At 41.5% G+C, this 16192-nt stretch overlaps 2 protein-coding genes across 5 annotated transcripts in view; one reads left to right on the top strand and one right to left on the bottom strand.

Annotated features, from left to right (window-relative positions):
• Window positions 1-2044, top strand: part of LOC129771659 (dedicator of cytokinesis protein 1) — an 85090-nt gene extending 83046 nt beyond the window's left edge. For all 3 annotated transcript variants that reach the window (XM_055775562.1, XM_055775547.1, XM_055775540.1), the window contains one exon: window positions 663-2044. In XM_055775562.1, the coding sequence (XP_055631537.1) occupies window positions 663-1145 (483 nt within the window). In that variant the 3' untranslated portion in view covers window positions 1146-2044. The remainder of the gene's footprint in view (window positions 1-662) is intronic.
• Window positions 2045-2082: 38 nt separating this feature from the next.
• Window positions 2083-9804, bottom strand: LOC129771688 (cellular tumor antigen p53-like). 2 transcript variants are annotated; one of them, XM_055775607.1, is made up of 5 exons: window positions 9542-9804; window positions 3701-3810; window positions 3590-3632; window positions 2412-3528; window positions 2083-2347 (listed from the first exon to the last, which is right to left on the bottom strand). In XM_055775607.1, exons 2-5 carry the CDS (start codon window positions 3745-3747, stop codon window positions 2295-2297), a joined length of 1260 nt encoding a protein of 419 aa, XP_055631582.1. In that variant the 5' UTR covers window positions 3748-3810; window positions 9542-9804; the 3' UTR covers window positions 2083-2294. The 2 variants fall into 2 exon arrangements, with proteins under 2 accessions (XP_055631582.1, XP_055631589.1); XM_055775614.1 differs by having other exon boundaries at window positions 2412-3525.
• Between the last annotated feature and the right edge of the window lie 6388 nt (window positions 9805-16192).

Here is a 16192-nt window from a genome sequence, read left to right as displayed (position 1 = left end):
GTTTTGAATCAAGAGATATGTGGGCATAAAAAATACAACTGAAATCGAAACAAAAGCCGAGAAACAAAGCCCAGACAAAAACCAAACGAGCCGTCCGTCTCCGTCAATTATTCGTTTCTACAAATCCTGCCGGTCGTTTTCGTTGAACGTATGCTGACGGGTCGTTACGTTGCCGGTGTATGTGAATGTTTCCATAAGAAATGCATGGTAGAATAACTGACGTAACGGGACGTGACGGAACGTGGACGTGACGTGGATGTTGTATGTGAATCGCACTTATTGCAGACAGTTTAACCTACTTATTCTTGGTGTTAGCCGATCACAACATAAAGCCAATCGCATCACCTTATTCTGGAGGATCTGCAGGTCTCCTTTGTAGTTTCGTTGCGAGGAACAAAATATAAGCACAATAATCAAAGTGGGGAGCAATGATTGATTTGTAAATTATAGTTTCCACATCTGTTGTCAGGAAGCGATTGACTTTGCATAGTACACCAAACTTTCGGACGGTCTTATCTTTCATTTTTTCCTACAAGTTTAGTGTTTGGATTTTTATTTTACCACCCCTTATATTTCTATTTGACGAAGTCCTACGTCAAAAAATTCATCTCCTAAGAATAAGAGGACCGAGTACAATTGTTAATTACGTTTTTCGCTTTCAGCTCCACCCGAAACGACCCCTCCGCTCGGAGGTCGAGAAGGAGAAACGTCTCTCGCGTCCACCGAGCGTCGTAACGCCCACACTCAGCATCAAAACGCTTACGGGTGGGGGAGCGGGGACCGCCGACACCAACTCGATCGGTTCGGCCGAAAGCAGCAGCAATCGAAACTCGATCATCACCAACGATTCGACGACATCGGAGGAGGATCTCGTTCCGCCACCGCTGCCGCTGAAAACGCGCGACAGCGACTACAGCAATCTGCCGCTGAACGAGAGCGCGCTCCATCGGCGCCTCATGGGGACCGCGGACGGGTCAGGTCACTACGCGGGCTGTAAGCCACTGCCCCCCGTTCCGGGGGTGATCAATTCCGCGTACGATGTGGTCGAAACGAGAAACAACAGTGTGATTTTGATTGGCGCGTGCGATGAGCGGAAGAGGCCACCGACGCCGCCACCGAAGCCGGCCCGGAACTCCAAGGTATGATTCGTTGTTGTTGTTGATAGTTGCGTAAAAAGAGAGCAGAGATACGGTGACGATAACAGAGAATCAAAATTTGTCAGTACAAAAGTATAACGCGAAAGTAGATAAGATGGGGAAATTCGGGAGCCGCGCAAACGGTTCGGGAGGGGCGGTATATAGGATAGAACTATCAGTAGCTAGCGAAATTGAGAGCACAATTTTTGTTGAATTTCGTATACAGCAGTCGCGGGTGTCAAATTAAGACGAGACAAAGTTTTGCAATTTACTTGAAAAACAAAAATCGCAGAGCCATTTATTTTTTGTGTTTACAATTAGACGGGGGCAAAGCCGCTATTTTCCATATTTCGACGAAGCATTTTTATCAAGCGTGTGTTATTAATGTCATCATCTTACGTTTAGTTACGCGTTTTGTGCACGATTCATGTTTATTTTTTTCTCCATTCAAATTGACAATTTACCAAAGACGATTTTTTTCACCCTTCTTTCATTATCGACCCTAATACGTAGGATTCAAGACGTAGGTTAGTGATAGGAGTAAATGAATATATACAGGTGAATTGTACCAGAACACTACTGGACACTGTGGTTTATGTTAAATTCCATTTCCGGTAAAAATGCACGGAGTGTTCGAAGCATAAGTCCAATTGTGAGCAATTATTTATAGGATAAAGCTGTTTTCGATAGATAATATTTTGATGCGTATCGAGATATAGTGGAGCATTCACTTCCAAATATTAGGATTTAGTTTCCCCCGCGGAGAGTCTTCTTCATTCGCGCAATAATCTTTTCGATATTCCTTAGGGCCGGTAGGACAACTGTAAAGAAGCACACAAATCAAATAAAATCTAGTTGTTGACTGTATGTTCCGTGCTATCATCAGCACGGTTAATTGAAACAGAGAACTCGCGTTGTCATCACTCGAAAGAAAATCCATGCTATCTCTTGGGTCTAATTTGTTTTAATATATAACCTCTGTTGGGTTTGTTTTCATCATGATTAAAAAATATTTCATCCTTAATACTAAATGCTCAGGTAAAATTTGTTTACAATACTTTATAGCCTATCTTATAAACTTAACACAATTACTTTCTATTCACTGGTTTAAAAGTAATAAGTAGTAAAATGATACGACGTTCTCATGCCCGCATGAAATCAATTTTGTTCACTATCCACGCTGCTCTGGCTATTCGACAACCCGATCGTGGCTAGAAACGGAAACGGAAAGATCGTTAAAATCGAAACACCCGAATATGTCGCGACCCTGCTTACATTTGCTCCGTCGTATGTCATGTACGAATTGCATCAACTGGTTTTTTTCGGTCTCGTCAGACGAGTGCACGATGGCCGTCGAGACGAGCCCAATCGCATTCTCGAGCATGCGTTTGGCCATCCGGCGGTTGGGTAGTGAAATTTGAACCAAAACTGGATCGATATCGCACCGCCTGGTACCCGCTTCCTCCTTTATTCGTGGCTGCTGCTGCTGATGCTGTTGGGATCGCATCAGTTTTTTGCCTCGTTTAAACTCGACCGGTTCCGCTTTGCGCTTGCGAATGTTCTCCTCCACCGCAGTCTTCTCTTCGTTTAACTTGTCTCGTTTGATATTCGTGCAGATCTTAATCTGGAACGTCTCGCGGCCCAGTATGCGGCCACTCTCATCCTCCAGGGTGAAAACCAGTGCCGTAGCTCGGCGATTTATGTTCCGACAAGAGTTCTGACAGACAAACTCCAACGTGATGCCGGTTTTACCGGAGTAACCCATAGGGATCACCACCGCTAACCGGTCCTCGAAGATTTTTCCATCTTTGGTGCCCACGTATTCCACCTGCTCGTTCTTACAGCGCACGATGTGCTGCTTTATGTCATCGGAAATGTTCTGAATATCGCTGCATCGATGATTATCGCACCGCGACACCGGATGGTGAAGATCTTCCGGAGCCGAGCAGACCACCATCGCACGAACGCTCGTGGTGATCTCCGGAGAGGCGGAAAGGGACACATTGAAGGTGCACGTGTTTCCCATTTTAACGAACAGCTTGTGCAGCTTCTCCGAGTACATCCAGCTGGTTTTGTCGCTAGCCTCGCTCGGTAGGTTCACCCGGAAGTTGATCCAGGGCAGAAAGAGCTTCTCCAGCGAAGGGAACTGTTTCAGATACTCGAGACAGGTGGTCGTCGGCTTGCAGTCGATGTTTGTGGCGTACACTTCCAGATCGATCGCCTGGTTCGGCAGCAAACTATCGAGGGCTTTCGCCGAGATCGGGAGCTCGAAATCGGTGGCCGAGGTAGTGATGTCGCCACAGTTCAACACCATCGTGGCGTCATTCGCGTACGTTTGGCTGTTGAACAGCTCCATCGTTTGGCTGTCCAGATCCTTCAGTTCGTATTGCTGCTGTGAAGGAAGAGTTTTTGGTTAGCATTGATTTCTACGGGCGAACGCATTGCAATCTTACCGAATTTCCCAACAAGGGAAACATCTCTGTCTCGCTGTCGATCCTGTTTTTCCGAAAATGACGAATTGGAATGAGGGGAATTGTTCAAAAAATTACATTTGAATGACTTACTCAATCTCTTCCTTGTAGTCGCCGTTGAGTTCTTGGGAGTCGACCATCTTTTTGCTGGTAACTGAGGAGAATCTGTTTCGTAGTAGTTTTCCTTAATTTGCTGCTGTTACCTACACGAAACGGAACAGAACAAATAATTGATTATTGATAAGCCTTCTTCTTCTTCTTCCTTTTTCTCGAGGAACCATTATTGACGATTCGATGTGAGGGCCAGTTACTGCGGACTATATGTCCTGTGTTCTTCTGATGACCGCATAATTCCAATATATCTTTATAAAATAATTGGCTCCGGGATTCGAACAGCTCAGTAAGAGTTGCAAATTGTTTTTTATAAGATCTTTTATCACGGCAAACATGATTATCTTGCGGACAGTTCAAATTCACACCATGAGTTTATAACATGGCGACCGTGACAGAACCGATAAGATACATGACTGTATATCCGCAGACACGCTACACTAACCGCATTAAATGCGTTTGAAAGATCGATACATGTTGAAGCAGTCACAGTTTTGACGTAGGACAACATCTTTGATTTTTATATAGGGGGGTCACTCTACGAAAAATGTAACGTTTATTAGGAGTTTTCAAATGCATATCACGTAGAATCATTCTTACGATATGTGTTATAATATATATCATTAGACGGCTATTTTATCCAGCATTTTTATCGCCTGAGACATCAATAGTAGAAATAATAACATAAGTGAGCAATTTAACAAATAAAAGAGGTATGATTTGCGAGCGGATGCGAAGGTAAATCATGTATTATGCATTCTTTCTTCCAACTTCGTTCCCATGAATGTTGTATGTAACACACAATTGCGTGCAATAATTCGTTCTATCTAATGAAGCAAGTTGTTAAAAAATCAGATGCAAGATTCCATGCATCATTCAAACTTCATGCAAGATTTTATCAAAGCAACGAGAAAAGTGTCACCCATACAGTGATCGTTCATTAATTAGGAGGAGGCAGCGATTATCATGCGAGGACCTATTGAGATCGGTATTACATCGCATCACAAAAATGAAACGAAATGAAATATTAATAATCTTCATGACTCATATTCATAATTCTCAATGACTCAATTCCTTCTATAATAGATTGAGCAGTAGAACCAATACGACTTGATTGTGATTGTCTGCAAACGAACATCATTTCACCGAAAAAACTACTGCTCGCGATGCCTAATAATAGGAATAAGACAATGGAGAGAAATCACAATACCATAGCTATTCATTATAAATAAAGCGACTTCATGATTTCATGTGTATTTTACTTCAAAATATCACGAAATCGTGAGTATTTTCAACTTGTTTCTTCCCCATAAATTTCATATTCAATGTAATCAATAACGAATATAATTTTTTTGTTTACCCATTCACATATACTTCATCTACCATTCCACCCTGTTATGTGTCCCACTGATATTCATTAATCATTTTCAGTTAGACAGTTGAACTTCCTGCCAGAAGCTTATTGTCTTTCTTTGTTCGTTACAAACCGTTTGAAGGTTATGAGTACATACAACAAACGGCCTTTTTCAGGGCTTCTATTTAGAGTTTCAAAAGAGTTAAACTAACAGATTTCTGAACAATAAAAAGAATTACATCTAAAATAACCAAGTGTTCTAAACTTTCGTCCGTGCCTCTAGGCTCAGACCCTTCTATTTTTTTTCCCTTTCACTTGCTTTTATCCAGTTTGTCACAAAGGAAACGCAAGTGGTCGTTGATAACTGTTTACGAAAACCGAAAGAGATATCCAAAAGTACCCCACCTGATTCAAGGAACTGTTGTAAACGGTGTAGTACTGCTGAATTTGCTACCTTTGCCAACGTTGATACTAACGCAATCGGTCGTTTCCTGTGGGTGAGCTCGGGTCACGATCATGTTCTGGAATAACAACCACCTTTATAGTTTTTAAAGATTCGCTTACTTTGTGGAGACGTGACATGATATTGATATCTTCGATGATCTTGTCCATTACCTCTGAGCTTAGGTACCTGAGCAGGTCGTAGGTTAATTTATCTTCTCCTGGCGCAGCGACTTTTCGTTTAGAGCATCATTGTCCAGTTCTCCCTCGTCAGTAAGTCATCTGTGGCTACTCTCGAAGTGGATAAAATGGATAATGTATTTCTGGAGATGAATATCGTCCCCCAAAATGTGTATCAAAGAAGCATCCAGCTTCATCTGCATCGTCTTAGACAATGTTATTTTCTTTCTTGCTGATTCGTTCCCCTGCTAGTCTTCCTATTTTCTTCCGAAAATTCCTTAATTTCTTCTCGTTTTCTTCGTTGGGAAATTGCCGCTTTTCGCTTTAATTCTATGAGGTTCTGCACAGATTACATATGAATGAGATCTTTTATTTATCTCATGGCTATGGTGACAGGACACGAATGTCGGACAGGGGTGTTGACAAGGGTACTGTAAAGCCAGCCTTGATTGAATAGGAAATTGTACTTAAAAAGAAAACAATCTTTTTTCATTGAACATTTTATTTCTTTTCACAGAACCCACGCTTTTTGCTAACCATATCCACTATTCTACTCGAGAGCATTCAATCGATTGGCGAAGGAACCTTTGGTGATAAAACGTCACCTATTTCTCAAGAAATTACTCCGCAACTCGATCGTAAGAAAACCATTTAGGAGCTTTCACCAAAAAATTGAACGTATTTTTGACTTTCCAGATCTTCAATACATCAAACGAACAAAGATTTTCCCACAGGACGAAAAGTCAAAGGGAGCATAAACAATAGTTATATCAGAGAAAATCAGTCGGTATCGACATTCAAACCATTTTTTTCAAACCATCAAACACGAGCTGGATTTCAGGCGCTGTAAGTTCTTCGAGACTATCAAATGACTGTCGACAGTATGAATGTCGTGACATCACTCATAGAGGAACCACAATCTGACTGCTTATCGAATATCATGAAGTTTGGCAGTACTGAAATTGAAACACTGGATATCGAGCGTTTTCAACGCGACTGTTGAAAGTGCAGCTCTCTCAAACGTCACTCCAGGACTATCGAAGAACAACACCGCCAGCAGAAAATTTTTTTTTTTCTAGAGCTGAGTATTTGTTTTGTATATGTCATATGAATTTAATTTGACGGAGAAGTTATTCAAACAAAATGTTAGGATTAGTAGTAGTAGTATCAGAATATTGAAGGCAATTTGTATCGACCAGACGCTGATTGATGCTGTCGGAAATGCTTTACTAAGGTAAGTGAATAAATAAAATAAAAAATGGGTGGGTTATATCTATCATAGACTGTATGACCAAGTGCTGAACAAATTCAACGGATGCCTATAAAAATATAAATTGGTTTTTGTCGACAAGTTTGCCGGTGAGCCAATGATCTGGCAGAAAATCTGCAGCTGTGGCTGGAAGACTCCGATTTTCATCACGATTTCTACGCGCAGCTGAAACGCGAATACGAACGTTGCCCAATACATGACCTCAAGATCATCATCGAAGTTTCCAATGCTCAGATCGGTAAAGAGGAGGAGTTCAAACCTGTAATTGGTATGTACAGCGCACACCAGTTAACAAATGAAAACGGCCTAGGACTCATCGATTTTGCCACCTCTAAGAGTATGACCGTACGCAGTACTTTTTCCAACAAATTTCTCCACCAATACACTTGGAGGTCACCAAATCAAACAGCATCTCAGATCGATCATGTTCTGATAAACGGTCGGCATTTCTTGGACATAACTGACATCAGAACACCTTTAAGGCGCTAACATCGACTCGAACCACTATCTAGTGATGATTAAAATGCGCCCAAAAATCCACTGAGAACAACATTCGATACCGATGCTCGTGACGGTACAATATCACTCGACTGAAACAAACAGATTTCGCCGAAAACTACGCGCATTCGTCTGAAGCTGAGCTGCCGGAAAAGGACCAAATTAAGCATGATTATAACAGTCATAAACAGCGTAACGGAGAACATCCTAGGATACGGAGACGACGGTACGAACAAGCAAGTCAGCAAGTGTTACACAAGAAGAACGCTGCGCGGGAGCTAATGTTGCGTCAAGCTACCCGTCAACTCTTCAGGAAAAAGAAGCGCCGCTAGGAAGAGGAGGAGTGTGAAATAAGGATGGGAGTATCCTGATGAACGAGCGTGAAGTGACCGTAAGGTGGAGGCAGCACTTCGATGAACATCTGAATGACGTACAGGCAGAGGATCAAGATAACGATGGAAATGATTACGTTGGTGCAGTAAATGATGAAAGTGTACTACCACCAACGATAAGTAAAGTTAAGAGTGCCATCAAACAGCTCAAAACAACAAATCAACTGGAAAAGATGGCATCGGAGCATAATTTATCAATTGGCCCGGAAAAGTTGGTTAATTGTCTGCATCGATTGATTGTCAGAATTTGGGAAACAGAACAGCTACCGGCGACTAAGGGCGACAAACTAGACTGTGAAAACTTTCGTGTAATCACCGTCCTGAATTCTGCCTACAAAATGCTTTCCCAAATCATCTTCCGTCGTCTATCGCCACGGTCAAATAGATTCGTCGGCGGTTATCAGGCCGATTTAATCGAACGTCGCTCTACTACTGACCTTGCGGCAGATCCCCCCGAAATGTCGTGAGTATAAAGTCCTAACGCACCATTTATTCATCGACTTCAAAGCCACAGATGATTCAAAAACACGAAAAGAGCTTTGGAGAATCATGGACGAAAACGGCTTCTCCGTGAAGCTGACAAGACTGATTAAGGCTACGATACGGTGCTGTGTGCGAGGGAGCTTCGACAAGGCGATGGTCTCTATTGCCTGCTGTTCAACATAGCACTGATGGGGGTGTTATGAGACGATCGGGGTTTAACTTGCGTGGTACGATTTTCAATAGATCCAGTCAATTCATCTGCTTCACTGATGACGTAGACATTGTCGGCAGAACATTTGAGACGGTAGCTGAACATTACACCAGCCTTAAGCAAGAAGCAGAGAGAGTTGAACTAAGAATCAATGCATCTAAAACCAAATACATGCTGGCATCTGGATCCGAGCCCGACAGGACCCGATTAGGTAGTAGTGTAATGATCGAACGACGATGGGTTTACCGAGCGCGTTATTTAAATAAATCAACAAAACTTTGTTGGTGCTCCACAAATTCGAGCCGCTAGGCGATGATATAATGACGCAATAACTCAACGCCGGGTTGCAATGTTGCATTCGTAAATCAAAACAAATCACGAGACAGAGTGTTGCGCAGAGCATCATCTAGGTGCTGTGCAACAGGCGGTGAAGTTGCATACCGTCACAAGTGCTAGCATAAACGGAGTTGCAGCATACATGCTACACATTCCCCTTGCCTGTCTTCTTTTCTCTCTCTCCCCATTGGATCCAAGAAAACATGTTCATACAGGAATGATGCAAGACTCTAATGCCGCGCGCGTTTGTTTTGTTTGGGTGCGTAAAGTTTTAAATTTGCATGCCTGCGAGGATTGTGTTTGCCGGGAAAATGCTATTGGAATATTCAGCTGTTTGCAAACACCACTAATTGATGAGAACGTATTGATTGAGAGTTTGTTCGAATTGGAACTAAAATCGCCAAGGGATTAGGTGAAATTGAAATGCTATTTTTGAAATCGGAACCAGAAGCATGTGTCTGAAAATGGATCAAATATTTTCCCTTCCTGAATGAATGACTCATCGTTGAGACTGAAAATTGGAAGTTTTGCAAAAATGGCGACCCTACAGCTGATTTTCAGTGTATCTCCACAGAACGTTTGCAAACGATTTCTGATTACTGATCAGTTCAGCAACCAATGAGGATTTTTCACGAATTCAGCCGTATTTCAGACTTACCTCTATTCAGTTCACTTTTCGACAGTATTTTTCGTAGGGTTTTCGTCGGCGAGTTGCCGCCGCTATTCTACGACACAAAACAGTACAAACTTTCCGCATTTAATTACGGCTACTTATGATAATCTGTTTTCCTTTTTTTGAAACAAACACTTGATGTTGACGAGAAACACAGAGACACGAAAATACCACACCGAAAGTATTGCACAAGACTGCTCAAAAAGATGAACGGCAGCCTACTGACAGCGGCGAACGGCTGGTGGTCAAAATACGCCAACTGGAAAGAGATAACAGTGCTGTCGCGAAGCTTAGCTCTCGCTCACTGATCAATATGACAAGCAGCATCGCAGGGGTGTGCACAAACGAGAAGCTTCTGTTGTGGCGTCTAGTTCGCAGGGTGATGTGTTCAGGATAAACTGGCTACAAAAAATAAGTGGTGAGGGAATATCGCAAAAACTATCAATACGTAGAATTGCAGGAAAACGTTCCCGTTCCTGATTCCGAAGATTTAATCATTTAAAAATGGGGCACTTAATTTTGGCGACAATGGCACCTCCCAGTGGTCGATTATGCAAACTGTTGACTGCTTTTTGTTTGTAAGCAGTTCTGCTCGGTCTATATTCTTACAATTCAAAATTCGAGGGATTGTATCCGAGACACGACTTTTGCGAATACGTCGAAATTTCATGAATAACTCTTTAGTAAAAAATTCTTGGAAAGGTTTAATGGCTTGCGTGGTTTTGTAAAATCAATTCGAGAAGCAGCGGTTCTTTCTTGCCTTTGCGAGAACAATACACTAGTTGGTCATATGTCACAATTTGTTTTCTATCAATGCATGAATTGCACTGAGTATTTAACGAGAGGCATCTTCCGTGCAACGTCATTCAACAAGCATCAAACACGCGTCTAACAGATGCACGCAGTTGCAGCGATAAAAATGAAATGCTGCTGATAATGACCGTTTAAGAAAAACCGTTCCTCGACTCTCGGTCAAAACAAAAAAAAATGAACAAGTTCTAAGTTTCGTCCAACGAAAACAAGCAGCTCACACAAAGTCAAACGCTGATGGCTAGAAGTGACCTAAAATCATTTGCACTCTTCTCTTGTTTCGCCTGCTTTGCCATGGCTCAGAAGGTTGTGTTAATTGCAATGCCAGATGCGCTTTAACGAAATATTCGCTAGCGTTCACAGCGTACTTATACGCTAGCGACAGCTTACTTACTATGCAAGGGTGGAGTTTACTACGCAAATATTCTCTTTTCGCTATCCCTTTTCGTTGTTTCTATTCTAGCGGCTTCATAAGTTGTCCGCTATTGACAGCTCTGTTCGGGAACGCACACAAATGGACAGAACAAATGTATGGGGAAATGGGATTGCTTCCAATTTTCATCAATTTAAATCATATACAGATTAAGGGATTGTAATGTATAGCATATCAAACAAATCTTAGAAAATTTCCGATTCGATTGGTATGCAAATCGTTAACGTTATCTTTATTTCATAAAAACGTGACCTGTTTTCTGATTTGGCACCCTTAATGTAAGACGAAGTCCTACGCCAAAACCAAACGAGTTTACGAGATATTCATCATGCAAGAGGAGGAAATTCAACTCGGGAATTGGATGGAAACTACTGGATTATTCTAAAAATACTGTGGTGCGATTGATTAGCAAGTCCAAGGGAACTCTCACCTGAAAAATGCGATACAAGCGTCGGTATGGAACCCTTGATCGTCAACTGCGGCTGCGGATCATTCGGGAAGATCAGGCCGATTCCAACATCTCTTATTACGACTTAGCGAAACTGAACGCTGACCGCTGTACTGTGCGGCGAATCCATTTCCGTGAAGGCTACAAGTGTTACCGAGCAAGTAGACAACCCCACCGAAGCCCCAAGTAACATACAGTGACCAGAATTCGGGTTCACAAACTGTGTACGGCCAGGTTCTGACGAAACGCGATGGATGTGTTATGATGGCCTATGGAATCTATGCGAAAGCCAATTTTCACCAATTCTCGGAGGTCAATTTCTTGAAGGAACCTGCTTGCGGCAAGGTTCCCAGCAGATCCAAGTTTACTTTTGCGGATAGGTTCGCGAAAAAAGTTCATGATTTGACAAGGGATTCGTTACGGATAAGATAATATCGGATTAGAAGAATAAGAACTCACATATATACTAAAGGGAGTATCTCAACAAACGGATTGTACAATTCAGGAACTCTCATGATACTCCAGTTACGTGTTGGCCAGATCTGGCCAGATGATGAGAGATGTAGGGAGTAGTCACCAACAGGGTTGCCAACTATAATCAGTTGAAAATAAAAATCAGGAAGAAATCAGGATATGAGTTAGGATATGGGTTGTCCGGAAAGTTCGTGTCGATTTTCGCGAAAAAAAAGGCATAGGCAGACTTACATATATTCAATTTTATTCTACATTATTTTATTATTTTGTTCTACAATCTTCCGTCATCTTCTACGCAGCTTGGAAATTCTATCCTCTTAGAACATGTTTGTTTTCTCATATTTTTTTATGCTAGCCATGGAGCTGAAGTCCTTGTCATTGAGAGAATATTTAAGTGATCTTTTGATCGTTTATAAGTTAACACCCACATCCCCATGTACTACACGAACAGATCAACTAACCACCGAACAACAGCGGTGACCCACTTCCAATAGAGCTAACGCATCAGTTCTCCGGGCGACACATGAACAAACAGCGCATCATCATTGACGGCGCATCGACCTGAATATTTGCACCGTCAACATCATCGATACCAACGACCCATCGAAACATCGACCTATCGTTCGATACACAATCCTAAGGCTCAGCGCTTTGGCCAGGTCGAAGTCCACCACGATCGAGCTCACCGGAACCAAACTGGAGAATCAGCATAACCGTACGCCGCGTTAGGGAACTCAGCTCAGGCTAATTAGTAAGGAATAAAGTCAGTCATAATTCGATGTTCAAGTGAGGTAGTTCGTTTATAATTTTTTAAAAACCTTCCCAAAGGCCTAACTTCTTTAACTGGCGCAGTCGGTAGGATGCGATTACCGCTCAAGTGTTTCGAAATAGATATGAAATAGTGATCGAATTGATTAAGTGCAGAACAATATCGGATTAACAGAAAATAGAAATAATCTAGTGCAAAGTGAAGTTTAACTGAATAACGAGAAAAAGAGGCCCAAATACAAAAGACAATACGTGTGCTTCGAAAAAGACTTGAACATTACTAATGTTTGTTTCAAAGAAGAAATTTATCAGATCAATCAATGAAGGTGCTATCGGGAAGAACCACTCTGCGAATATTAGTTTTATTCTCCATGTAAGTAATTCTCCACAATTATTATCTTATACCTTCTATATAACTAAAGTTAAAACACCCAATGTGGCAGAATTGATATCTGCATAAATATTAATAATATCATTATCAAAAGAAATTAAACGTATGTGCAAGTAGACCACCTCGCGTAGCGAGTAACTAGTGTGTAACAAACAGAGAGCATATCTGTAGTTCCACTAGTGCGGAAAGTTCTTATCAGACCATCCAACGGTGAAGTGCTAATCTCACACCGCGTAGGAGACTGATCGCATAGCAGAGTGAATATCTGTGGTAGATGCGATCGGTACAATAAGATTTCCCCCGGTCGAAAGCACAGTGTCTACACAGCAGAGAGAATATCTGCGCCGTGTGTAGCCAGCCGCGTTTAGATTGTAAAAAACAATCGCCATATAAAATATCGCGTTTAGATTTAAGAAAATTCTAAAGAAAAACTAATCAAATTTCTTCACCCCCGAGATATAGGATTTGATGGACCGTTTCCATCCCTATAATTTAAGAAATCGAGAAATGAACACGGAAATGAACAATTCTCCTAACCCAATACCTCCTCCTCCACCTCAACCGAATCCTTTACTACCCCCTAGACAGAACATGAATCGAATTGAAGAAACAAACAGAATATTCGAACAGGCTGAAAAGATTACGAAATCTCTCCAAACACCCCAAGCGGTGAGAGAACTGCAACCATTCGACGGCAATCCCGTTAAGTTGCATAGTTTCATTAGGTCCGTCGAACATTTTATGCCATTCATGGAACCTATTAAAAATACACCTTTCGAGCAAATTTGGCTTCAAGCTATAAGAAGCAAAATAATTAATGAAGCGGACCAAGTCCTAGAAACTTATGGAACTTCTCTCAACTGGGATGAGATTAAAGCAAATCTCATCGCTTATTATAATGATAAACGTGACTCAGTCACACTTACCCGCGAGCTGTTTCAACTTCAGCAAAACGGATCAGTTGAACAATTTTTTGGACAAGTACAAAATCTTCTATCCTTACTAATTAATAATACTAATATTTCTCCAAGAGAAGAGAATATTAAAAATGATAGAAACTCGACGCATAAGGAAAATGCTCTACAGGTTTTCCTAGCAGGGCTGAAAGAGCCGATTGGAGGGAACGTGCGTGCACGTCAACCCAGAAATATAAAACAAGCATTTGATGCTGCGGTAGAAGAACGTAACTATCAAAGTCGTACGGGCTTAAGTAAACCGACTTTAACACCACGTTTACCCAAACCAATACATTTTTATCCTCAATTACAAACTCGTCAACCGATGTTTAATCATCGACCATTTATTCCCCGTCAACCATATCAATCATATCAGCATGAAAGTATTCCAACCAGACCAAACTTTACGCCTCGTTTTCCAGCTCCACCTCAGGGCAATAATACCAACAATGGACAACTTCGGAAAGCATTACCGAGTCCAATGAATGCTGATAAATCCATTCGCTCTAAATATGTAAATTACGTTAATAGACCACCGCATAATTATAATGCAAGAAGCCAATTCTTTCCTGCTGTCCCACCGAGACCAGCACGGATAACGGAATTAAGAAATATTGAACAAACTCAACAAAACGCTCAAGAGTATCAATACGAGTATCAATGTTATCCCTTGGCAAGTTATCACCACGATTACTACCCAACGCCAATGGATAATTATTCATACGAAGAAGACCATTCAGAAATACATTTAGAAAATGAGCAAGAAACTTCCAATGAGACCTACGAACAAGAAACTTCTAGCGAAGCAGTCGATAACCTAAATTTTCAACTGGAAAGCACATCCCATTTCCCCAGGTAAACTCAAAAAATTTCATCCCTTACATGGAAATTCCCACACGTCAAGGGTTTGGATTGAAATTATTGATAGATACGGGAGCTAACAAAAATTATTTATGCCCCCGATTTGTGAAAAAATCTGTTGGATACACTGCGATTTTATGGAGACGGATTCCTCTGACATGATCAGTTTTGCGGCATGGGCTAGATTTTTATATTGTGGGTACCTGGGTTCACGAGCACTAAAACACTGAGAAATGAAATGGGAAAGTGTGAACAATAGGAAAGAAAGGAAATTATTATTAACCCCAAGCTTAAGGAGAATAGTTGGATAGTCATTGAGTGGAGAAATTTACCAAATTACAAAGAATTAAGAGTTAGTAGATTGCTGTAAATAGTATTGTAGAATAAAGTTTTGGAGTGTGAAATTACGTTTTGATAAAAAATAAAGTGTTTCCATACCAAAAATATTGGAATTCGTTGTTTGCGAAAAGCAAGTGGGCCGAAAATCCAAGTGCGAATATCGTGGATATATCGCAATCCAGGAGAACCACACCGAGGGCAAGGGCCCGATATCCAGATAAACATTGGTCCTTCGAACCGGATCCGTACAAAAGGATTTTGCAACCAACGGAATCGCCATCACGCTCACACAAAACTTTACTGCCATCTGCTAATTCACATCGAGGCACACAATAAACTGCAAAAGGATTCACACCGTATTAAATTGGGCAAATTATCTTGGCCCGTCCAGGTAAACAACTAATAATTATATGTCCTGCTGTTGCTGGGCAAATCAGGACCACTACACACATTTTCGATTTTACTTCTTCTATCCGCCGTCACAATCCACGGAGACGAATCGAAATATCATTCGAGACCGAACTTGAAGCGATACCATACCGACACGTCAAAACATTTTATCACGGCATACATTTCATCAATCAATCGGAGAAACAACAGTGGGAATCCTACGAAGTCTACGCACACCACTAAACACAATCGATTTATGCTGATACCATATCGTCATCACATTGAGCCAAGGTCAACGACGAGTTGAAACAATTCATTCACTGCTATTGCTGCCACAACACTCTTGTTTTCAAACCGGAATGTTTTCCTGGTTTGTCCAGGTAAATATACACAAGTTTATGTCCAGCCGCTGCTGAGACATTTTGGTCGGATCTACACCGTTTGTTTACATTTCTATTCCACGGTAAAAACACCCACACAACCGAAGTCGAACCGATATATGCACCGGGTCGTACCACAATATTGGCATCATTGAGGAACAGAAGACTAATTGCTAACTGAATTGAGCATCGCACCGCACATTATCACCGCTCATTCAGGAAAATCCGTCGCAAATCACCGCATATAATAATATGCGGTATATGTCCAGCCGAAGCTGGAGTTTGTTTTGATATTACACCAATTGTTTTCATCTCGCACACTTGTACTGGTTTGACACTTGTTTACCATTTCGTTGGACGTGTAACCGAGGGGCGCACATAATCGG

Source organism: Toxorhynchites rutilus, chromosome 1 (assembly GCF_029784135.1).
Source record: "Toxorhynchites rutilus septentrionalis strain SRP chromosome 1, ASM2978413v1, whole genome shotgun sequence".
In the NCBI taxonomy this organism is placed as follows: Eukaryota; Metazoa; Arthropoda; class Insecta; order Diptera; family Culicidae; genus Toxorhynchites; species Toxorhynchites rutilus.
Note: the sequence above shows the minus strand (reverse complement) of the source record. Positions and strands in the feature narration are given on the sequence as shown.